Source organism: Botryllus schlosseri, chromosome 8 (genome assembly GCF_051294905.1).
Source record: "Botryllus schlosseri isolate E-star chromosome 8, Bs_hap1, whole genome shotgun sequence".
Lineage (NCBI taxonomy): Eukaryota > Metazoa > Chordata > Ascidiacea > Stolidobranchia > Styelidae > Botryllus > Botryllus schlosseri.
The window spans coordinates 13,631,252-13,656,640 of record NC_137243.1 but is presented as its reverse complement, the minus strand read 5'-3'; the positions used below and the strand labels follow the sequence as shown (position 1 = coordinate 13,656,640).

The following is a 25,389-nucleotide window of genomic DNA, read 5'->3' as shown; positions in this document are numbered from 1 at the left end:
GAGCAAAACGAGCCAAGCTCGGCGTGTCGACATCTGTCATTCTCGGGCTTATTAGTGTGTACCCTGATTTGATATGAACTTGCTTTACGTTGTATCTCTTTTTAATTTGGAATACAATGAAATATCCGTGTTTCCGTGAATTCTGTAATTCTAATCTAATTTGGAAAAAATGTGTAACTGCAACAGGCCTGGTACGGAAGATATCATCGCTGGCCGACTATCGTGTCTCGGGCCTAGCATGCGTTGGCTCCTGTCTCTCAATGGCTTGGAGATAATGATGTTAGGTGTATGCTGATTAGCGATTGTGATTAAAGAGTGACATCGCCAAACTGAATGACATCGAATGTCCGCAGACGTGTGATTGTGCGTGCGCCGTGCGTGCGTAATTGGATTCCGCTAATACTTAAACATAAACATCAGATGTGTGTCAAGGCTTGAGTTGTAAAAGACGAGAAAGGTTTGAACAACCTGAAATCGGTGCCATTATAGAACAGATTCCATAACGATGCAGACATTTTGCCTTGCGCAAATCGTCGTCGAGGTTTCGCAATACGCGTTGATAAGCGGCGTATTTAATTGTTCGCAAGAGATCAGGGGCTCGCTGATTGACAGCACTTCCGGACTCGTCGACAAGCTTATCAAACGCGCAAGTTCGTTAACACGATGAGATTGTATAATCGGCATTTACGCATGCACTTCACCCTAATGAATCGATGCTATATTAACCCGGATTATCAATTCCGTCATATTATGACGTCATTCCTTTGACGTCATCGAACCCGCATACTCAGGAAAATTAGCGTCCGGCGCCGATGATTGTAATTGAAGTTCTAGTCTAATTTGGTCAAACTGAAAATTTTCTAGTTCTCCGAATCTGGTATAGTGTCATTAGTGGGGCTGTTTTTTGTTACCCAAAAACGGAATATCTTTACCTAAAAAATGAAAATGTTGACATTTTTTCAAGTTGAAACTTAAATTTCACAAAATTTGCAGGTTACCAAAAAAATTATAACTGTAAACAATTTTTTACCCGACGCTACAATTTTGACGAAATTTGCAATGTCAAAAAAACTCGCCCCGGTATTCGTTTGGCTTCGGCCGCAATGATGTCGCGCACCTGTTGCCCGGTCACGCGCTATTTTAGAGATCCACCCGCGATACATAGTGTGGCTTACGTTTTTGTTGATCGCCAGCTGCGCAGGGACCTGCAGCGCCTGAGTTATCTGCCGCCGCCATCGCACTCCGTGCAAGACATCGACGACATGATCGAGGACAACCGTCGTCAACGGAATATGGTGCTTAATCAACCCAGGCGGCGATGCATGTTGAAGGAATATCCGGACAAAAGCCAGGATATCCTGGGAAAAGTGAGATGATGCATGTGTTGGGCGATTATGGCGCGAATGGTCGCCTGTCGTTTGAGCGTGTCGAATAGCCGAATAAATAATATGAAACAATATGAATTTCCACTTTTATATGCTACTTTCACCTTAATTGGACAGTTTTCAAGCAAAACAAAGCCTAGAATCCTTCTTGTACCTGAGTATCAGCTATTATCATCTCTGACTTGACCCACATTCTCAATGGTCGCATGCGCATTGCGCATCGCTCATATGTCCATTAGGGCTCTTCAAAAATGACTATTTTATCAAATCGTACTGGCTACTTGATAAAATTGTTAGGTTACCTAATTTAAGCCTACACACAAAATTTTGTTCAATTCCAACCATTGGAAGCGGAGTTGTTACCGTCGAAAAATTTGGATTATGAATAAAATAGTATTTACGGTGACCGATTCTTTAATTATTTATTATAGTGGTGCCCACCGTAAATACTATTTTATTCAAATCCAAATTTTTCGACGGCAATAACTCCGCTTCCACTGTTTGGAATTGAACCAAATTTGGTGAACACAGTTTCTATAGACAACCTAACACTTTCATGGGGTGAACAGAAAATTTTTTATTATTTATTTTTAAATAATAAATAGAACCTTTATTCTCCTGTAGCAATGCGGCTACTGGTTAGAATTGAACCAAATTTGGGGTGTAGGCTTAAATTAGGTAACCTAACAATTTTATCAAGTAGCCAGTACAATTTGAGAAAAAAAGTATTTTTTGAAGAGCCCTAATGTCCACGAGCCGACGTATTGCCCCCGCTGACCTTGTCCGTTTCGTGACAGATCGGGCACTTGGCACACGTCGAGGACGAAGACATAGCCACCGTGCTGTCCTGGCATATGATGGGCGACATGGACTGTCTCATCACCTTTACATCCGCGAAGGTACGTTGCTCGTTCGTTGGTTTGTTGGTATTATTTCGGTCGATTCGATCAAAACGCCGCAAGATTGCGAGACAGTGTAAAGATTTACATTCCGAAACGAGGAAGCCTTCGAATTTTCGTTATCTGTGCTGTCCAGAGTGATTCGTAATCCATGCCCGTGTCGAGATGATGGTGACGCTGATTTTTGCCGGAATGATTGATTTGTTGTTGGTGTACTGTTCAGCTGGATACATCAGATTATCGTATTAATATAATCTGTTTTGCGTCGATTGGGTCTAAGCATGTTTACTGTGTGTATTGGGTCTAAGCGTGTTTACGGCTCAAGGCCCGTGTATCTTTGTCTGACGATACGCGTTGTCGTAGATATATACATTATACAATAATACATACACTTACGTTAGCCAAACTTGTGACGTATAGCAATGCCATTACGACACGGCCTATAAGGCTTAGGCCGTGGCAATGCGGTGAGTAGAGTGTCCGCGTGATTAAGTATCGATTTTCCTATTCATCAAACTTTTTTTTCACATCCGCAGTGAGAGGCCGATTTTCAGATCGTAACTTGGGCCCGGCAGAATCGAGTACCTAAGTCTGTGAGACCTTTTCGGGTTGTACGCGAGCGGTTCGGCGATTCCCAATTGTATTCCAGTCCACGGGTTTGTTGTCCTTTGCCGCAATCCACTATCAATGCACACGATGCACAATTTCCACATTTGTGCAGCAATTTCACGACGATATCGTCGACCCGCACTGGATTCACATCAAAGAGAACCAGGCATCTGGTGATATTGGCTAGCTAGGCCAACAGGGCTGAAATACTAATACATCAGTGTTGCGAGAAAGATTAATGTTTTCCGGCTGTCTGGTCAGCATGCTAATAATGCATCAGTGTAGCAAGGACAATATATTTTAACCATGCCGAAACGAGAGTGTAACCCAGAACAGACAAGTATTGATTCATCGCAATCGAATACGGAGGAGAAGGTTTGCTGCTGTGTGTGGTTTGTACGAAAGCAGTTTTTAACGCGACCACGAAGCCCAGCCTGTCAAAACGGCACCTTGATTCAGAACATGCAGGAAAGAAGATACGAGATCCCTGCCTCGGCGTCTTAGTGCGAGGAATGGCTTTCGGCGTTCAATGTCCGAGATCGTCCAATTGATCCTTGGCAATGGATATTTTCTGCGATGTTCTATGAATAACGGTATATTCCGCATAGCCAGACAATCTTGTCTACAGGAAACGGTTGTATCTAGCTATATAAATACACTTTTCTTGCTATTCGTCGTTGTTATGGTATATTAACAACGCCAGTTACGGTACTAATAATACCGGCACATAGCGTGAATGAGTTCATGTATGTACCATTTATGCCTGTTGCGTACCACATTAAAGATACTGTGGTATTTTATTGACCTCGTCAAAATTCTGTTAGTCGATCACGACTACACGGGAATGTGGTTTTCACTGAGGTGCGGAGCTTCGTGATGCATGTTTTAATACGTTGATGCCAACAATCGTGGTTTCAGCGCTACCTTGGTGGCAAGAAAATGTCTCTGGCTGATGGTATAATTGTCAGTGACATAATTACACTTGAAAAATCGTCTGTCATGCACACACAGCCCTATTAGTAACGCCTACGAGAGCAAGTGAGCGCTTTTCGCAACTGTCTGATACTAAATCGGCTTTCCACTTACGTTGTACATATACCTAATCATTTGAAATCAAATACTTGTGCTCGCAATAGTTCTAGCGTTGGTGGCGTGCAGACCGCGTTTGATTTGAATATCGACTATTCTATTATCCACGACAGTGGTTCTTGAACTTTTTTCGACGCGCCCCCTTGATTATAGTGAAATATTTCGCGCCCCTCCACCAATCAAGGATAATCCGAGAATTATCAACGAAAAACTCAAATAACTCCGCTTCTACTGGTTGGAATCGAGTCAGATTTGTTTTGCATCGTTTTTTGAGATAACTCTACAATTTCATGGGGTTGACAGAAAAATTAGAATTTTTTTAATTTTCCGTAATAAATTAAAATTTCAATTGGCGAGGCGGCTTATACTTGCTACGATTGAATCGAATTAGGTGTGCAGAGTTTTTAGGGTAACCGGACAATTTAATCGGTGAATGGCTGGAATCCGAAAAAAAGAAGATATTTTTGAACACCCCTAATGCGCAATCGCGCATGCACAATTGGACATATTATGTTGGCTTCGGACTACGTGTATCCCAACGCCGCTTTTCGCCTGAGCCGCGTGATTAATGATTATATTTGAACATTCGCATCAAGTCGCAGGCAACGCGTAAATCAGGAAGTACTGTTGTATCGCGGGCGACACGAATTGTTACGAAATAAACCGTTGTGGAGTGAGCCAGTAGCGAAAGCGAGAATGTAATCAACGCTCGCTACGCGTTAACGCTATTATTGCGGTTTTGACATCGCTGTTGTCTCACTCAGGCGCTGCGGTGTTTTCGGCTGGGTTAAGGTCGTCCTGGTTGAAAAACGATGCGTTCGCGTTTGCAAAATGTTATTGGAGATACACACACGGTCGGGATTTGAATGTACTGCAGCTCACACGTATGTAGGTGACCCAAAACGAGTGCCCCTGCACCTGCAGCTATAGAGTGTAACAAGGAGCCTATAGCATACTGATAAAACCTCGACAGATGGCGCCATAGCACTAATCAAGAGTCGGGCTCGTACGCTAAACACTTTACCACCCGTCACGCCAGGCTTGTGGGCGAATTCGGCGTGCATAATTCGCTGAAATTCCTAACAAATTTGAGCCTGCAGAACGAAATGATTGCATTGATGAGTTTTGTTACTGCCTGCGTGATAGTATAAGCCCGGGCTTCGTTTTGTAATAGACCAGTAATGGCTTACCAAATCAGTAATCGATTGTACTCTAGTAGAGGTTGGAGTCACGTACTCCGTTTTTCCTTGAATAAGCACTTCAAATACTTGGTAAAAGTAAAAGCACTTAGTTACCGACCACCTCTGGTTAACATCTTTTTGAATTTTGTAATTTCAAGGCGCGGGAAGTGCACCGAACCACGGGAGGGTCTCAGCAAGTCCTGCCGCTGGACAGCATCTACCGGAAAAACCTGCCCGACGGCGGCAGGCCGTTGCCGCACATGAAGAGGGGCGTGTCCGTGTCCAGAGTGCGCGGCAACCCGGTGTTCGCGCGGGAGCTGTTACACTACACGAAAGATCCGGACAACTGCAAAGTCGGTGCGTGTTTTTTTTCCATGTCTCTTCTGTGAATGTTATCGAACGCGTCGCTGACGCTGTGCGCTTATGCGGCTGTGAACCAAACTTGACGCCGATTGGTAGAGAGGCAATCGCCTTGACGAAATTGTATAGCAACGGTTGACGCTTTGTTTACCTACTCTTAAGGTGTTACTTCGTGGTGATATCTGTAGCAGTAGTTATTAACCTTCACTTACGCGGTGAACCCCCCATTTTCGCGAAGTCACGAATACAAAAATCTCTACCACATACGGATCTAATATATTACCATAGGATATTTGTGTGCGATATTAACTGTGTATCAACAACAGCGTTAAAAGAATAAATCCGTTAAAACGTGATTTACACAACAAAAATTAATGTTGTAGTGAGTATTCGGGTTATTTCAATATGAATTGTTCAATTGTATATTGCAGTTCTGTACCTCTCAAGAGTATTTTCAATACTGATGTAGCATTTTTAGGAAACCGGGTATTAAATTAGAATTGGCATTATAACACAGAAACATTTCACAAACTGGAATGGTCAATTCTGCTAGCGGTGTAGCGTTCTGCGTGGAATCTCTACCGATTCATTCCCAGACTTGTGAACTCTATTCACACAGCAAGGCCGATTCTCACGGTTGGGTTTATCTTCAAAGCAGCGCGGGTCTTTAGGGTCATGCAGCCCCGCGTGTCTCGAATATGCTGACGCGCCGCTCGGCTATTTCCCAGAGGTATAGGCCGGAAGCAATCGGCGTTCGCAGCCCGTGCGTGATACGTTTTGCGAATTGCCGTGTTTGGCGTTGATGTTTTAATTGGCTTCGTGTCCGCACATTATCGAGGGGAGCACTTGATTTTATGTCGCTGCGCGGTTGTTGGCGGGATCGTATTTCGGGGAACGGAAGGCTTCGGGTGGCTCGTTAGGGAAACGCGGCGGGTGATGTGACGTATTAATGTATCGTAGGCCGGGATCGGTCCGGGTATGCTCCAGAGTGGTTTTCTGGGAAGTGGGAACGTTCTTTTTACTATATTTCGGAGAATGGATGTTGTGCTATCAGACCTTTGCCGTGCCTGACTTCATTTGATTGCTTGAAGCACAGCCGCGCCTTGAGACTACTTTTTCTCGTGGCGCCAGAAGAAAGTCTGTATTCATCCCAATATACGCATAGTCGCGATACACGAAATGTTCATCTTCCCAATTTTATCCAATGAATGCCATTCTAACTAACTCTCATCGCATTAATAAATCCGGCCACAAAATTCGAAATACAGGAAGAATTTTGTCCCGGTGACGTTATAATGAGCAGTACACCGACCGGCGAGTTTATCATTATTATCATTATTACTCCACCCGAAAAGCCACAGTGGAATAAATGAAGATGTTATTTGTTCCGGTGGTGAAGACAGATTTATACGAACTACCAATATAGTTAGTTGACGGTTAACTATTCGCTATTGGTTTTGAGTAGTTCTAGTTTTAGATGCGTATTTAAAGAAACATTTAGCTGCTGAACAAATAGAAACCCTTCTAATTTAAAACTTGTAATGATGTTAATGTGGCTAAATTAATCAGTTGCCTCTTTCGTTAGTTCTAATTCTAGTTCTGTTTGTGAGTTTTGAAATGTGAGTGGTTCTAGTTGTAGTTGCGCGTTTTGAAGCTCCAGTGGTTCGAACAAGTCGATTTAAGTTTTGTACTTCATGGAGGCTATTTACGTACAACTTCGAAATTTCTTGGATTGTACAGTAAAAGTCTGATTTTACGCAGTTTTCGGCATGCTCTTGGGAGAAACGCTGATCCTCGACGACCTGGAGTCTGCCAACGAATACCGTAATCAAGTGAGCGTCGCGTTTCATTGTGGCCGTATCCGCGAAAGCTTGACGCGCGTGAACTTTTACTCAAGGTCGTCAAATTCACGTACTGTCCTACCATTCTCACGAGGACGGGCGAGAGGATTAGGAGCAACGGAAAGTTTGGGGGCAATCAAAACCGGGCGCTGTCCATCGACAGGCTGAGAGGGGTCGTGTTTGGGGCGCCTGCCCCCGCCTCGCTGAAGGAGAAGGAACAAATCATCGGTATGCACTATTTTATCTATTCGTTGATCATGTTTCAGTCAAAATATGGGTGGCTTTAGAGTCTTAAGACAAATGCAAGTGGCGATTTCCATATATGTAAAGAAGTAAGTATTCTCGGCCAGTGATTTTCAACCGGGATCTACGATGCATTTTCAGGGGGTCCGTGAAACCTCTGAATTTGCGTAAGGATTGAAAACCTAATTTGTAAGTTTTTTTTTAAACTGTTGGGAAATCACGAGGCAGTCTCGCTTCATAACTGCTGAACGGGAGTCACATCTACAGAATGGCCGTCTGGGATGAAATATCCCACCATGCTGATTCATTTCGATTGCCAAATTACCAATAGCCGACTGATACAAACGTATTGCTTTTTCCAGATGTTTTTATGGGGTTTGTAGAAAGCAAATAAAGTTGGAGTAGCAAGGTCGATGAGACTGACTACGAAATCTTAGCACAACATTTTGGATTTGAAATTGTCAGTCTCGGCAAATCAGTGAACATTCGTTTGAAATAAAAACGCGTGAGGCCTTTTTCTAATCTGTACAAGTATAGTGACTGAAACCTCGTCGCGGAATCGTCCGTCATGGAGCAATGTAATTCTTGCCTCTGGTATTGTGAAGTGTAAATACACCCCGCCCGATCATTTTACAGAAGAGTCGCTTATTAACGGCGCTCTCACGGCCTTGCATGTTGGATTGAAGCATTTTTAGCAATTTGCCTTCCTGGTTTCCCAGACGGGCACCAGTTATTGCGCCGCACGACTGGAACGCGTTACGCCGTATAGGCGTCCGGTCCGTTGTGATATCACGAAAAGCGTGTAACGTGCTGTGTTGACGGCCAAAACGTGTTTCCGCGAGACGGCGTCACATCGAGGCGGTTCGAGCGAGATGGTCGCAGATCTGCGTGCCTAAAGGGAGAGATATAATTGCATTTCATGCAACTGAAATACATAACAACAAACAACGCGATGTTAAAGAAAAAAACGCGCGCACATTACTAGGAATTGGATAGGAATGATGGATACGACCTTCTCAAAGGTCAACTGGAGTCCATGGCCTGGTACACAAACTAGTACACACTCTAGTGAAAAATGTTAATCAAGAATTAATCAATACTAAATATCGGTAACTTTAGCAGCAAACATGCAAAATCGGAAGCAAATTCTGGGTTAAGTATGGCGATAACTGCAGCCAAGTGAACCCTTTTTAAATGTACCATGCGGTAATTCACGAATGTATTGTATCGGTGCATTCTAAATGATAGGTACTGATTAGTATTTATTGTACGGCAATTCACGAAATTGTTCCTGGAATGCATTCCAATGATAGGTCCTCATTTTCCAATTAGTCCTTTGGTTAGGTTACTGTTAGTTCGGGTTAAGTACATACTTTGCTTTGACGAGAGCATTGTATTTATGACTGCGGAAGTTTGTCTCTAAGGGCGGAGATCATAAAGTTAGCTGTTCCAGGAGAACGCTAATCGTGTGATCAAAAACTTCTAATCGGGGCCCTTTTCAGGAGGTGATCATAAAGTTAGCTTACCCGGAAGAATGCTAATAGAGTGATTGAAAATTGTTTATCCGGGCGCATGAAGTTGGATAAGGTTAGCGAGGTGATTATGCCGACGTGGTGTTGTTAATCAAGGGGCAGTGCGATATCTGTTTCATCATAATGCGAAAATACGTTATTGGCATTGTCACGTTGTTGAATGAAACGGCAGGTTGCTGATAAAAGACGCTGTAATGATAGTGTCATATATGGTGTGGACACAAGCAAATCTCACGGCTCTGTGGAATTGGTCTCCCTCTACGTCACACTTTTCATTTGGTCAAAGGCAATTTGACTGTAATTTTTGACCGGCTTGCCGACCTTTAAATTTGATAAAATGGGTATCAATCGAAAGCTATCGTGGTACTGACTGCGAAAATATAAATTTTATTCTGCTCGTGGTCCTGGAACCCCCCCTAAATCAGCCTCGAATGTTGCATTGTAACGGAGATTGGTATGTTACGCAAAAAAACAGTATTTATGTGTCAAAAAAATGGAAGTATAAGTAGCATGCAAACAAAACTACTTGCGCATATGAAAGAAGTAGTTAAAATCTACTTGAGTAGCACGGAAAAGTACTTCGTTCTGATGACTTCTAGTTTTCAGGGGGCGATAAAGTTATGCCAACGCATTTGTGCGCACTAGTGGATTTTCAAAATGCGCAACTAAAACAAGAATCTGTGTGCCAAGCTTCATAAGGTGGGCGATTAGTCGAATACGCGCGTGCGTGCATCTTGCGGCCTTGTTAAGCCGCCCGAGATTACGGAGCTGGCGTAATCGCCCGCGGAATTGGCGTAAGCGCGTCGCATGTGACGGGTCGCGCACGCGCGCTTTTTGTGTTATACTGCGTTGTCTTGTCGTGTTCGTGATTCGCAATTCCGTTAATTACACAGTACGGGCAATCCGTGACTCTAATCCTTCCTGTTGTGTTTTATTCGGCGTTGGTAGTTAGTTGGTGGATGATTTTTGTTCACTGTAAATTGTTTTGTTGTTAGTACGCGATCGCTTCTTGGCGCCCTGTGCAACTGTAAAGTTGTACGTATGCGGATGCTCTGCGCTTGCTTCACAATTTAATATCTGTTCGCTGTCGTTCTGATATCGATGGTGACGGTTTGCACTTTGAGTGTAAACATTGTGGTTTCGATTATCAATTTGTGGTTACGTTTTTCTCTGTAACGAAACGACATGTAACGGTGTCTTTGACGTGAACAATAAACACGGATGTTCTGTACCACGGTTAAACTAAAATTTTGGAGATTACCAATGGCTGAATTTCTACAATTACGCGCAAAAGAGGCGACAGTGTATGTTTTCGCGAACGAGGAAGCACGATATTGACGCGATTTGCCCTTGTCGCTTTTTTGATAACGGAAAAACACGCTCGCTTCATAACAAGGACTAGCGTTTGTCAAGGCGCCCGTTGACGTTTTGTCGGCAGCTTAAAAACAATCCATGAACGAACGGTGCGTGAAATTGATCGCTTGACTCCGAATCGTTGATCTCGCAGATCTTCTGTTCTGAGGAATATGTTTTCTGCGAGCCTGCGTACGTAAAATATAGTAAAAGCGCGATCGATTAATCCAGTGTGATTCCTAAAGTTTTCAGCCTTTGGCACACTGTAGAGACATTGTAAAACGCTCGCGGCACACTTACAAGAGAAGGAAAACTGTTTTAAAAATTATTTTCACTTGGTAATGCGATGGATGTGCTAAGTGCTTGTTACTACGAACACAAAGAAAATATGTGACTGAAACTAAGTTGCATTGTTGACAAACATACCCGCATTGCGTTGTCAACTCCTAGAAATCTCGTTTAGAGCTTTTAATTATGTAATTCAAAATATAAAAGTCATGTTCGCATCGCCACACACGCATAAAGCACTTACATAGCAACGAAAGCGCAAATGGCAATATAATTATGATTTCTGTTGCACCGATCACGGAATAGGATTTGTAATCAGACAGTATAAACTACTTTTATTTGTGACAATGGCGTTTTAAAAACCGGTTCGTTTCGTAAATCATGAGCTGTCCTTCTGCGAGAAAATCGCATGTTTCATTGCTTCCCAATGGAATAACTAGCGTAACTGCCCGTCTGAAGTTGTTAACAGCAAAGTCCGACAAGTCATGTTGTACTGGAAAAGTGATGTTCCTAGAGTCGTAACGCAACAAAGGAACCGAACGGGCTGCGTTATCTCCGCGCTTTTTTCGTTTTCAGAGCTGCTGGTCAAGTTGAAAGACAGCGCCATCGAGACAGACGCGGCCCGGGCGGAGCTGGGCAACCACGAGGCGTCGCTCGAGACGGACGAGATGCTGCAGAAGAGACGGGAACACCAAGACGCGCTCGATCGCTTGAAAGACATACAGGCGAAAATAAGTGAGCTACCAGTATGGGTTGCCGCTTACCAGTGATTTCGACACTATGGGAGTCCTAACCTACCCTTGCTGTAACCACTATCCCGAATACGTTGGTACTGTGCATACATACTGTGCAGTGTACATACATACCTAGTGCATTAATCACAATTTACGCTGATACACATTCATAAACAATCATTTTCGAATTTATTAATACGATACTAACGCATCGATTTCATAATAATAATAATAGCTATTATATCTCTAATCTCGAATTCAAGAAATGCCGTACATCGCAATACTGATGTATCGCTTTCATAGTAATAATAGTTGTTTCATTTCTAATGCGAAATTCACCAGAAATCTCGCCACCCGGACGCGATTTTGAACACCACGCTAATATAACACTCGCTATTTTGCCTAGGCTCATCTTCGCTAGTTTATCAACGTCTGACACCCGCGCGCTCGCAAAACACGAACGCTGCCTCACTATTGAACACTGCCTGAACCACGAGTCCGAATTGATAATAAATTTAATTTTCCCGTATCATGCCGGGTAAAAAAGGTAACGTAAAGCACACTGGGCGAAGAAATGGCGCGAAAAAGGAATGTGCGGACAGTACGAGCGATATAGTTGCACGGCGAACACTGTGACAAAAAATACACCGTCAACACCATAGGCAATAGGCATGAAAACGTTCTGAGAGAGTGCGGCGATCGCGATTGCAAACTATATAGGAAATCGCGACGTTGTCGTACGCGAATGCGGGCGGTAAGATTGCGAGCCCGCGGCCGCCTAATCCAATAAAAGTCGATGCGGAATGAATAACAGTACGTTAGTCGGTATCACAGTAATTGGCCACGCGTTGCGGCTAGTGCTGTGCACAATGATTGAGTCAGTTGGGAATGATGGTTTTTTTTACCGTACTGTTCGGAAATAATACGTTCCTTGCCACTTAAGAGTTAATTTATCAACAACAATTGTAGTATCGATGCTGGTTTCCGCCGTGGCAGGCTCTAAACCTCGATTGATCGTATACGATGGCAGAATACGAAATATGTAGTTAAAAACGACGTACATTAGTGGAAATAAATTCGTGATCAACCCACAATATTGTCACAAAGTGCAATGAAATCGGTATAGTCGAAAAATACCACATTATCTAATTCGATGTAGATAGAACTGGGATTACAGTATTATTTGTGGTTAAGTTTTTGTCCCGCCTTGTTGGACCGTTGTTAAAACTTTATAGTCGCTTACTGGCAGTTCTTCTAGTGCGATACTTATAGACAACTAACCTATATGTAAGTTTGTAATCTTTAGTTACTTTCACAGGTGTTTCGAGCTCTCTCCGTCCGGCGGCGCCGAGGCAAAAGCTGAAGGCCCCCACTCCGGCCAAGAGAAGACGGCGCTGATGTGCGCCGGAATTTTAGCCGACGTTTTATCCCCCCTACGCACACTGCCTTATTTTTGTACGCGTAAACGCATTTTGTACGCGCTACCGCGCGATCGTACCGTGTCAATAAATTTCTGATGTTTCTCATTCTACAACGTTCGCGGTCGAACTGGGAAGGATAAGGAATGTATTGTTTTGAAGGTTTCTTTTTTACAATGATTGATCGCGATGGTGGCACGGATTTCCACCTCTGTCTGCGATAGACATATATATACCAGGTAATACACAGTGTCTGTGTATGGTACGAGTGCGCTTTGCGCGGTGAATTTATAGAGTCTGTTCGTGAATTGCGGCCGTTCAGCTCCACGCCTTTGAGGCGCTGTCGACTTGCGGCGCGCGTTTGCGCATTGTGCAAATAGGTGGCCGTTCGTGAATCATCGTTTTTCGTCGGAACCGTGCGCCCACTCGGGTGGATTCCCGATAATGCATACGTGATTCAGTTGTGACGGATGGATGCTTGTGTCAAGCCGGCGGTTTCTTCTGTCAGGAAGGCTTCTCGATTTCGTTTTTGACTCTTACGTACGAGATCTGAAACGGGAAATGTAGTAAGAGTCTTGAGGATGAAATCGCACCAAGGCAGTGGTTCGCAAATACTTTCAGTTAGTGGCACACTAGAAAAATTTTACAATGCTCGCGGCACACTTACAGAAGAAAAATTGCTAGTTCTACGTGTTAATATAGGCCATAGGGTTACCATATTTTGGAATCGGTGGAACGAAGTCGGGAAATCACTACTAAAATGCTACTGCGATGGATGGGTGTCGTGTTCGCGACGCTGGAATTAGGCTTTAGGTTAGCTTCAATTTAACATTTTCATCAATTTCGAACGCCAAGATTGCGATGCAATGAACAGATAGGATGGAGTCGTAACGGCGGGGAATAGTCAATCAATGTAGGTCGGCCCGTATATCGGGGAAGTAGAAGTCGAATCGTAAACATCGAACCTAGCTGTTTTGCAACACATCGTTGCGCGCTCACCCTTCGTCCGAGTTTATTTACTGGTGGCCAGCCGCTACAAAATTCGAAACTAGCTGCAATTACCGGCTGCTAGGCTACATCATTATCCGCTACTGATCGCTTCATACACTTATGCGGTTTTCTGTGCTGCATTTCGCGTCGGATCGCGGGAGCTCAGGTCATTACGTCCTTTCAATCTAGGTAATGACTTAACGACTGCACAGGCCAATGGTATGTCTCCCGCGATGAAGAACCAATTTTGATAGCGTGCTACCTGCTAAATGAGTCTTTATATTTAGCTTAGTCTGGTTTGTTTGAGCTACAACCACGAATGGACTCGAAAAGTGGCCAATAAAACACTAAAATATGCGCATGCTGACATTGCACATGAATGTTCTTGACAAAACTTTATTTAATGAAACCAAACCAAAATTGAGCGATTTAGATTCAGCTATTGACGACTGTTATGAACAGTCCAACTGCCATCATCGTGACCAATTCCTAAGGTACTCGCTCGCACCTACTAAAGAAGTTTCTTGTGTGACTGGCGTTAGCACCGCGCTATGACCATATGGTCCACTTATCAGCAAGGTTACATCAGGGTTGTAACCAAGTCAATCTCATTTTAATAGTTTTGACTCGAGTCATTTCCAATCCCCCACCGAGTCAAGTCTAAGTCATTGTGTTGATTGCTCAGTTTCCAGTTAAAGTCTCGTTAAACCCACTTTTTATAACTCTGCTTAGTGATATCGAATGGTTCGCATTTATAATATACTAATTTTCCTCACTTTCAGCAGTAGGCTATCTGATCGCATTTTCATTATTTTCAAGTACCAGTACTAATAGACGAAATTCCAATAGGGTGGTTACTTTTCTATTATTCGAAATCACAATGAAATGTCGGTCTTGGCCGTCTGAGTCTCGAGTCATATGACTTGGTTCGAGTCATGCGCAATGACTCGGGTCCAAGTCGAGCCATTTCCGTATTTTGAGAAAATGACTCGAGTCATCAGACAATTGTGACTCGAGTCGAGTCATTACAACCCTGGGTGGGTTACACATCCCCGGTATAGGCTGGTGCGGGGCGACTAATTCCCATGTCCAACTGCAATCCTATTTCTTGAAAATTAATTCCGACTCAGCCGTATCAGAAAAAGTATGAACAACAACTCCATCCACACTAGTATAGGCATTGTATACAATACATTTCACAGTACACACATCCTGAGGCGGTACGCGTCATAACCAACATTCCGTAAAATTCCTGCGTAAGCAAACGCATATTTTCGGAAGCCTACGCAAGCCGGCGCATTCAATGAAGTCAGCGGTGATGCAAATCGCCAGGCTTTCGTACAACCTCGCATAGTCATTATAGCCCCTACTCGCGTCAGATGTAAACCGCGCAATATTCATGCATGCATACATACACAGGGATATATCTATATATCCCTGCATATACAATACGTGTTACCGTCGTACTTTTACAAACTGCTGGATTTTCAAATTGCGCAACTAGCACTAGAACTAACTACCTTTACAAATCCGCGACTACCTAAATCACAACTAATAACTGGTAATGCGTATCACTGATTTACAAATGACGTAAGAATACATCGTAGATCGAATCAATATATCAAAGGGACGGGGTTTTAAGTTTGAAATGAAAGAGGCCCGACCCCCAAAACCCGCCCCTGGCTACGCAACTGCTAATAGTGGTGACTCTGATCTATCAATGGCTGCAAGAACATCACACAGCAGAACACCGGTATCACGATTCACGCCAAACGAAAACACGTGTTTTCTACAATTCAATTATTTTTAAAATGCGCAACTATAAATGTGACTAACCTCTTTTCTAAATCCGCGACAAGAACCAGAAATACTCGAAAAGCAATGGTTAATCGACGGTCAATTAATTAGGTTGGTGGCTGTGCGTGTACGTACGTACGTCGTACATGTACTGTGCAATTGTACATTGTACATATGTACGTACAAGTTTGGATACCAATGAACCAGCACCAGCAGCTTATGCTGCTTGATGATATATAAGGTGTTGGATTCTGAGTTTCACTGTTGAAAACTGAAGTGGCGAGGCTAATGAGAACTACAGAGTATAGATAAGCAATTCACAGCACTTCTATGTACGGTTCATAAACATGAACGTGTTGAATGAAAGTATTCATTAATAAGTCTGTGCTTACCAGATTGAACTTGTTACAGTACACTCCGTCCGCGTCGACTTGATGGTCGAACTTAACCGAATACTCTCCGTCGGCTTGAGCCAACCCAATCTTTTCACAATACACCCCTTCTGTCTCTGCGTCCGTTAAAATCTTTTCGCGATAACCACGATCTTCAGTTATATCTTCGGCGCAATTTTCGTGCACAAGCGCGTCGTTTGCGTCCGGGCAGATTTTGTCGACATTGACGGATTCATCTGTGCGAAAGTGTATATTCATTATTCACGCCAGAGAATATCGCCTCATGTTCGCTGCACCGGATGACCCGCAGAATCGATGCTTATGAAAATGTAATATTGACAAGAGTGCTTTCTCGGTTTCAAGCGACCAAATTTTGGCGGGATTTCAGGTCAGGTAAACCGAAGCGATATAATACATGAGCGCATTGATTATGACGTCGAGGAGATAGTAGTTTGTTGTATATTGTTTTAACACATTCTAAACCTCACAATTGTAAGTATGGAATTGTGTCAAAAACGGCTGTTTTATGCAGAGACATCTCATAATAAACGTTACGATCACGGATAGGCAACGTTGCAATATGTGCTCGCCCATGCCATTATTCTGCTCCAGAGCCTAAGCACGCTTCCGATTTATAGTGGGGTCATTCATTAATTTGCGATGTCCTACAATCCTACCGCTCCGGTAAATTTGGTGTATAAAAGCAAGCTCATGCCTATAGACAAGACCAGAGCGTACTTTTCTAAAACTTCGTAGTATCTCATACCGATCGATACAAATAACGCATCATTCGCTTTCTTTCTGAAACAGTGAAAGTGTTGTTGTTACTTATGCGTCGATTGATTTTGCATATATGTTCTCAAGACTACGACAGTGAACCGTTGCAATTTTATGAAATCCACCTACTAGTAATTCGTTTGTTGATTGTGGTATTCATGGTGTTTGTCGAGTAGCATGGTCATGGTCATTTTAACCAGGTCGATATTCTTTATTATGATTCCGTATCTGCCGACTTGTAGCACCGCCCAGGCTTTTTTAATACTTCATTCGGTTGTTGTGATAACGTATAGTGAACGCACACGCAGTAGTACCGAGATTCATATTTTTAGATCTCTGCGATACTTGTGTAAAATTGGCCTCGTCGCTAACTTTGCGTCACGTCGGACCTTCAAATTTTTCACTCAAACAAGACGCGTTTGAAAAACACCCTTCAACGTGTTTCGTCTCACTCACCTTCGACGCAGAAAAATATTTCTTCCGGATATTGGTCGCTTTTACTTGCTGTGTTGACTGACGACTTGAATTCATCGCAATAGTCTGTCTTGGCTATGACAAGTGATTTCTGCGACCGATAAATGGAAATTAGAGTTAACTACATAGCATGTTTTAGAGAGGATAATTGAGATATTCAGTGTATTCCATGCCGCGTGCCGAGTGTGGATAATATAGCCATCGGCTGATATGGATAGGAAAAGTCATGATATGGTGTCACACTAACGCGGATGTTTAACTATAACATGAAGAGCGTTATATGCTCAGGCTGATATTCAAGAAAAGACGAAAGAAATGCTACACTACGAAAGCCTTCTTTGACTGGATTTCAAGTCCATGGCAGTTTAGTTTAGTATTGATTCGTAGTAAACATACATCGATATGCTTACCGGCACACTCTTTTCAAACTTCCTGTCCATTAAAATCCTTTTATAACAGCCAATGATCAGCAAGATCATCACGAACACGACGATTGAAATCACAGTGGCGGCGAGGTATGATGACGTGTCTAGACGCAAGTTCAACGCATATATTGCGGTGTCAAAAAGAATTACATTTACGCAATTACGTTGTAATATATATAATATGATAGGGTTACCATATTTTGGAAATCTCAAAAGAGGACACTTTTTCAAAAATTTTCAGACTTGCAAAGCCGGAGGAAAATCCTGAAAAATGGTAAATATCTTTTTCATTCCGGCCCAGCTCCAGAAATGCACGGCGGAGTGTTATTTCAGTGATGATTTAATGTATCTAAGGACGTATGGTAACCCTATAATATGCCTACTAAACATATCGGACCTGACGCCGACAGGAAGGTGCTTGATGAAGAAAACCGACAAATCTGTTTAGAAGAAGTATTTGAAGTGTCTCTTTGAGACTACAATTGCATAATACATTGTTAATGAAATAAACCCAAATATTGTCGGCTGACACTCGTCATAGGGAATCGTCTGCAAATACATAGTAGAAAATCCAAAAGATTTAGTATCGGCTAAAAATATTCGGGTTTATTTCAATACGAATATTAAGTTCTCACGTATTTGGCCGACACCTTTGAACCCAAACTGAGTATAAATATTAAGCGGCCGACTAAAGAACAAGCCAAAAAGATCTCTTTGCACTGTAACCAAAGCCGCGCCCTCGGCTATATTGAATAGGTATCTGCAGAATGTAGATCTCACCTGATTTGGCTACAGATGTCTCGAGATGGAAGCACCCTACAGAAGGCAGCCAGTCAGGTTGATTCATTACCCGCATACGAAAACATATAACCCCTTCCAAGATGATATCGGCGTGGTTTCTAACGATATCGAACACGCTGTTATGTTTGCTATTCAGCACTTCGATACAGTCCGTCCGTCCGTTCTCGTCGATTTTCGTTATGGTAATATTGTCCTTTGGGATACGCGAGGCCAGGTCGTTCGAAGCGTGGAAGAAGCAATAGTCAGGTCTGGAACGATTAGCTTTTAGGCACACGCATTCAACAGGGATATACGTTTCATTCTCATACTTGAGGTACCCGACGACTTCGTCCAATGAGAGAGGGCTGAATTCATACTTAAACATTAAGGATCCGTTTTTCCTGTCGATATAGTAGCAGTCGGCGTCTTCGTCGGACTCGCAAAACAAGGAAGCTTTTTCTGCAATATTTTCGAGAGCTTCTGTATAAAAGCCAGGGACGTCTAATCTAGATAAAAGCGTATTGCTTATGTTGGCTAAATTCAACTTCATCGAGTATCTTTGATTTACGAAGGCGATCGCTAACAAAATAGTTCGGCGCTGCCTTGCCTTCACGATTCGCCGGCGTCTATCACATCCATGCGAAGGTCTACCAGTACATCTTTTATATGCACATAAAATAGTTTTTGAAGCCATGTGATGTTGATAAGTGATGGGATGAACTGGAAGTTCTCGCACGCTGCAAACTGGGCGATTATGAACGCTGAGTGTAAAGGGGTTGTTATGCACTATAGAAATCTGTTTGGGAAATTCGCAAATTAATATCTCAATACGCATACTAATAAAAGATATATGCTGTCACGTCGTTCGCGGTCGTACTGGCTACTATAGGTGCATCGTAACATCCAATCGGAAATCATCACCAATAACCGTAATTCTTATGCAACAATGCGTTTTGTAACAAATGAATCGTCGAACTATAGAAATTAAACTATAGAACAATGCGTTTTGTAACAAATGAATCGTCGAACTATAGAAATTAAATGTTTAATTTCTATAGTCGAACAGAGCTATTAGCCAGAGAGTACATGTGAACGACTGCGACCTGCGTGTAGTGTACAACGAATATGAAGTTCTGAATGATCAAGGCACCACAACAAAGTACGATGATTTTGCGAGGAAGATTGCCTTATTTTTATTCAACCCTTGATCGTATCCGGCCTGAACTTTCTTGAAAGTTGTGTCCAACATAACGTGCGTCGTGGTGCGGGAGCCTATGAATTGGATCAACGATAATCGCCAACTATGGTTCGTGTGTGCAGTAAACAAAACAACATTTTTCGACTAATGGGTCGTTTGCTCTACCTTGTTCGTTGTTCAGAGCGGCGTCTGCATAAATAAGTTTGGGAAACACTGATATATCGAGTGTAAATTTGCATGGATTTGTGACAGGCATCGTACGTTATATTGACGAGTTTAATTAAATCCGGCAAATGACTGTTGACCTGAGCCATTTTGAAACATTCAATTTGCACATATCCAAGCGATTAAGTGAGTAGTACACTGATAAGGACTTGGCATATATCTTCCGACAGGACACCAAAACACACAAAAGTACTTTCTCGTGGCCACAGCGAATAAGTATATTGTTCATTGCACATAGGCAGTAAGCAGTGTAAGCACCGATTCAGCCGATACAAGTGGCGTATGATCGTGAATCTATGAAGTTGATAGATCACCTGTAATTAGAATCATGGAGTACCAAACATCGTCCTCCATACTTTTAGCTTTACGTATCACTAATGCAAGCGCAGTATTTTCTTCGTGGTCGGGAAGAATACAGGTTTGTTGAAAATTGATATCGCAACATCCCTGTACGCGTTCCGCAGCTACGTCCCGTCGTCCGGCGTTAAGGTATTTTTCTCTGAAAATATGTGTTGATCCCAGTAAAAATGGACGTAATTTCAATTGCGACATGTGGAGAGTTTACTGTGTCACGGGTGGTAGCCTACTATGGTGCAGGAAGATTTATCAATCCTTATAATGAAGGACCATATAGCCTAACACTGGTGCTGGTCAAGCAAGGATCACGACATCTGAATATCAAAATCAGATATTTCACGCATGCTCGTTGTTCAATGATGTACATTACCGTAAATTATAATTCGTAGAATATAGGAATATTTGCCCGCAGGAATCTGATTATATTTTTGGTTCGGAATAACTTATTTGACTGTTATTGTACTTGCACACTGTAGTGTACGTGCGCCTCGTAATCAAAATATACGAAAAGCTATAAGGTCTAGCAGAAGTGTCAAACATTACGGTCCGCGGACCGCTTTCGGCCCACCAGGTGATTTCATCCGGCCCGCAGATTACCAAGCAAATTTCCATCAAAAGTTGGGATCGTTCGATATCAATACCTTCTCGAAAACCCACAAGACAGCAAATATGTATCATGCTTGTAGAGGCCCCGGGTCACGTTTTAACCATTCGAGGGCAATATTATTGCGTTTTAATTCAAGCCATCGTTAGTAATGATAAGTCAGTGACATCGATACCAAATTTCAAGACGGCATAAAAGTGCACACTCAGTTCAGAGTTTTCTAAAAAAATGGACAAAAAACTAGTTATACACGTCATTGCGAATCCATTATATGCCAATTACATAGACAGTATAATAGTTAAACAAAAGAATATTACATATATATGTGGTCGTAAACTCGTAATACTGTATAACTTCCCTGGCATCCATAGAAACCCGAATGGTGATTTCATAATAATGAACCAAGTTCCGGCGGCCGCCTCTACAGTTATAGGCAGAGGGAAGCAGGACTAAAGCAACGCAGCGTCATTACAAAGACTAATGGGCCAGAAAAGTATGCCAAATTATATCGTCGAAACCCGCAAGTTAAAGCTACCTGTTAGGCTGTTACCGGTTTATAATAACATAACTAACCTACGACCCCTTATCGAATCTTGCCAATTCCATTGTTGGCGAATAAATGTGTAGCTAAGACAAATCGTAATATTATGTATATACATTGTATAATAGGCTAGAATCGCTTGATAATGACGCGTTCCAGTGATCATTGATGACTGGCCCGGCCCGCAAGCGATCAAAAGGTTTGTACCCGGCCCTCGACCGAATTGAATTTGACACTCCAGGTCTATAGAGTACTGCGTCATTGAGAAGAATACCTGTTGTTTCAACATAACAATTCATTGGATAACGAGAATTGATATAATTTATTTGTTTTCAAAATGAGCCGGTATAACCGTAGCAAACCACTAAAAAACAGGGTATAAACCAGGGGTCACCAACACGCGGCCCGCGGGCCGCATGCGGCCCGCCAGGGGTGTTTTTGCGGCCCGCGACATGATTTCAGATTTCCGAAAATATATATCATTATTGTATTTCTAAATGATTTGATTGATTGATCTAAATAATTTAATTTTAAAATCGTCATTGTTTACTCAAAGATATATTCCCTCGCATTCAATATCACCATTCTGCGCTAAAAATGGTTTTGACATTTCTAATACCGAGCTCACAAAAGACGACAGGACAATGAGACTGATTCCACCTCTCCCTTACACTAGCAATTAGCAAGTCATGTACAACACAATGCAATGGTTTTCAACCGGGGTTCCGCGAAGCAATTTCAGGGGGTCCGCAAAACCTCTAAATTTGGAAATTAGTTAATAACCTAATTATTATTTTATTTTCAAATTAGGAAAACTATGAGGCAGTTTCGCTTCATTAGCCTACTGCTAAAACCTCATGACTCACATCAACAGAATGACCGTCGTAGATTAAATAGCATACTGCGCAAACTCATTTTAATTACCAAATTGCCAATAACGTACTGATACACACATATTGATGTTTAGAGGCGTTTTGTTGAGGTTCGTGGAAGAGTTGGTATAGTATGGTCAATCCGAGTGCATCCGGTTGCAGGAAAGCGCGGCCAGATATCGGATGCGGCGCATACTACAGAATATACATCAAGCTATAATCATTACATATATTTGATAGAGTTGTATTAATGCAAAGCAGTGATTCCTTTCAACAATATGTACCCCACGTGTTAGACAACAGCAGGTTACATTGATGTAGTCAATATCGTGTCTTTTCACGTTAGCTAATAGCTAATCAGGTGTCAAGTATTAAGTTGCCGACGTTACAATTGTGCGGCCCGCGGCGTCGATCAAGTTCGGAAAGTGGCCCGCGACCCATTTTGAGTTGGCGACCCCTGGTATAAACCCTACTTATTTGACATCAATAATGTTGCATAATGTTGAATGTTAAATAACAAGGCTCTCTTTCGAGTGATTATAAAGATGCGTCCAAATTTAGATCACACGACGAATAATTCGAAAGTCCTTGCCCGTATCCGTGCGTCAAAATGAATTAGGTAATTCCATATAAAACCCGCACGTCTCATCGCACATCGGCGGGTTGCGCGGCAGTGCTATGTCGGTATCGATCGCGTGCCTCGACCGACTCCACTCAACGATCATGCCGGCAGAAAGCTAAACTATCACCGACCTCCTAATGACAAGGAGTTGTGGCGCATCGAATAATTTGCCACAAAGGAAATATACAAGTAGATTGACGCATTAAGTCTCCCTGACAAAATAACAGGCTGACTAATAAGTTAACCATCGTTTTACTCTTGACAATGGAAGGGAGCGAGAGAAAGCTGTTGGCTGATCCTGCGACATCAACGGTAGTTTATATCAGGCCACTGTCTGCAGACTTATCAATATTCGCATGGCCCACTTCCGTTCTATGCATTTGTAGGACACCGCCCATGCGGATCCGGTGCCGGTGAGAAGCTTAGAGAGATATGATATTCTTTTTCGCCTGCACCATCGAGACGACGGAGTTGTGATACGGCTGTGAGGACATCTAGTCTGCGCACCCGTTTTTTTGCTCCTCCAAGCTATCGATTGATTGCAGAGCGCCTAGCAGGATAGCTGCGGATACCAATTATCGAGTCTTTGGTATGATCCGGCCGGGGATCGAACCCACGACCTACCGATCGAGAAGCCGGACGCATAACCATTACGCTATCTCGCAGCAGCATTTAGAAAGGAAAGTGAGATTTGCCGTTATCAAGCAGGGTGCTGTGGGAAGATGTGTATGAAAATGAAGTAGGCAAAACGCGAATTGACTGTGGGGTTTTGGTTATAATTGGTAGCATAACCATCGTCGCTGGCTAAACCGTCGAGATTTCTTGAAAATTTATGTATTTACACAGTCATTTCGTGCATGACTTCCAAAACGATGGCGTATGAAAACCATGACTTGTAGATTACATATATTTTTACATGACATATGTGCCACGCTGTACAATCTAGTATTTCGTCAAGTACCAGCAGTCGACTTGCTTACACGTAACTTTACAAACTCTACCTGATATGAATATAATACATATACAATTATTAACTGTTACCGGAATCTGTATATGGAGTACACGTTGCTTTTCTGACATTCATCGGTCTTGCAGTCTGGAACAGAAATCCCGAATGTTCTATTACGAAATCTTTTATACACCTCAGGATGATTGATGTGAATGCCGCGCATCATTTCCTCGGCGTATCCGCCACCACCTGATAAATATCTTAAATTAGCCGATTATATTTATCATAATGGGAATCCGCTGACTTACGATTCATTAAGCAATCATGAGGATCAACCTTACACATACTAGGGTAAGGATAGCACTCCACTTTCTTTTGGTATTCCGTTTTGAATTCCTGTTCGACTTCGGATGAACTAGTTGAAGGCTGGATGAGTGTGAGGTAGATTATCGCATACACGACATTCTTCATTTTACACTTTCACTGCCCACTAACACCTCACCATCAGCTATAAGCCTACACTGAATGAATGCACGTTAATTCTATCCAGACATGGGGTGATTACTTCATGAATGTAATCGATTGCGATTACGATTACTTCTGAATGACGCGATTACGATTACGATTACAGCAGAATCAGGAAGTAGTCGATTACGATTACGATTACATTGGAAAAGTAATCACAATTACTCACGATTACATTTATTTTGCATCTTAGAAGCTATGTTGGAAGACAATATATGGATTGCGCTGAAAAGGCCTAATGAGCATATGTTTGTTACGTCATAATGTATCCATTGCCCATTTTCATAGAGGTCAATTTATCGCGCCCAACGATTTGCATTCTTGCCAGGGCCATAACTGCCGCACCCCAAATTTCCCAATAGGGTGGAGAGCGAGCTCGAAGGGGACTCAAAAAGTATTTCGTAAACCAACATAAGATATAGAGCATTTTCGAGAGATCTAATTAACTTAAAAATCCTCTCTAGATTAATGATTGCCAACCGCGGGTCCGAGAGCCGCATGTGACTCTCAGCTCGCCAACTTGCGGCTCCCCTTGACGTTGGAAAATCCAACAAAAATAATAAAAAATCAATCTAGGGTTACCATATTTCAGCAACCCAAATTCCGGACACTCTTTAGCGCCCACTAGTGGATTTCAAAATGAGTTATGACGTCATACTAGCAAACCTTTGCTCATAGACCAGAGGTGGTCACGATCCGGTTCAGGAGTATGTATGTAGCTATGTGTTGTGTAACCGGGACCGAAAACACACGTTTTCAGCACCCTCCCGCCCAAATAAACAATGATTTTGAGCCCAGACTATAGGGTAATCGATGTAACTTCTGAGGGGGGGCTGAGCTTTATAAACACCCCACATCCAGTGGTTTCCAACCTTTTATGGTCATGACTCCATCTCCAATTTAAAAATGTTCCGTGGCCCAGATCAAAA

At 42.6% G+C, this 25,389-nt stretch overlaps 2 protein-coding genes across 2 annotated transcripts in view; one reads left to right on the top strand and one right to left on the bottom strand.

Annotated features, from left to right (window-relative positions):
• Positions 1-13,048, top strand: part of LOC145444207 (structural maintenance of chromosomes flexible hinge domain-containing protein 1-like) — a 53,872-nt gene extending 40,824 nt beyond the window's left edge. The window contains exons 37-43 of the mRNA XM_080322142.1: positions 1,194-1,367; positions 2,183-2,284; positions 5,322-5,520; positions 7,285-7,355; positions 7,421-7,592; positions 11,357-11,515; positions 12,833-13,048. Coding sequence (XP_080178268.1) covers positions 1,194-1,367; positions 2,183-2,284; positions 5,322-5,520; positions 7,285-7,355; positions 7,421-7,592; positions 11,357-11,515; positions 12,833-12,912 — 957 coding nt within the window. The 3' untranslated portion in view covers positions 12,913-13,048. The remainder of the gene's footprint in view (positions 1-1,193; positions 1,368-2,182; positions 2,285-5,321; positions 5,521-7,284; positions 7,356-7,420; positions 7,593-11,356; positions 11,516-12,832) is intronic.
• Positions 12,012-24,476, bottom strand: LOC145444234 (uncharacterized). The gene is made up of 9 exons (XM_080322182.1): positions 24,244-24,476; positions 24,028-24,184; positions 20,305-20,489; positions 18,897-19,026; positions 18,568-18,836; positions 17,773-17,891; positions 17,345-17,453; positions 16,112-16,347; positions 12,012-13,481 (listed from the first exon to the last, which is right to left on the bottom strand). The coding sequence occupies exons 1-9, from the start codon at positions 24,404-24,406 to the stop codon at positions 13,437-13,439; spliced, it is 1,413 nt and encodes a 470-aa protein (XP_080178308.1). The 5' UTR covers positions 24,407-24,476; the 3' UTR covers positions 12,012-13,436.
• Positions 24,477-25,389: the final 913 nt, after the last annotated feature.

Coding starts and splice junctions, on each gene's coding strand:
- LOC145444234 (XM_080322182.1), bottom strand. CDS start 24,406: ATGAAGAATGTCGTGTATGCGATAATCTACCTCACACTCATCCAGCCT. Junction 19,027..20,304: donor CTCCATGATTCTAATTACAG/GTGATCTATCAA, acceptor AAAATATTGCAG/AAAAAGCTTCCTTGTTTTGC. Junction 17,454..17,772: donor AGTTTGAAAAGAGTGTGCCG/GTAAGCATATCG, acceptor TATCGGTCGCAG/AAATCACTTGTCATAGCCAA.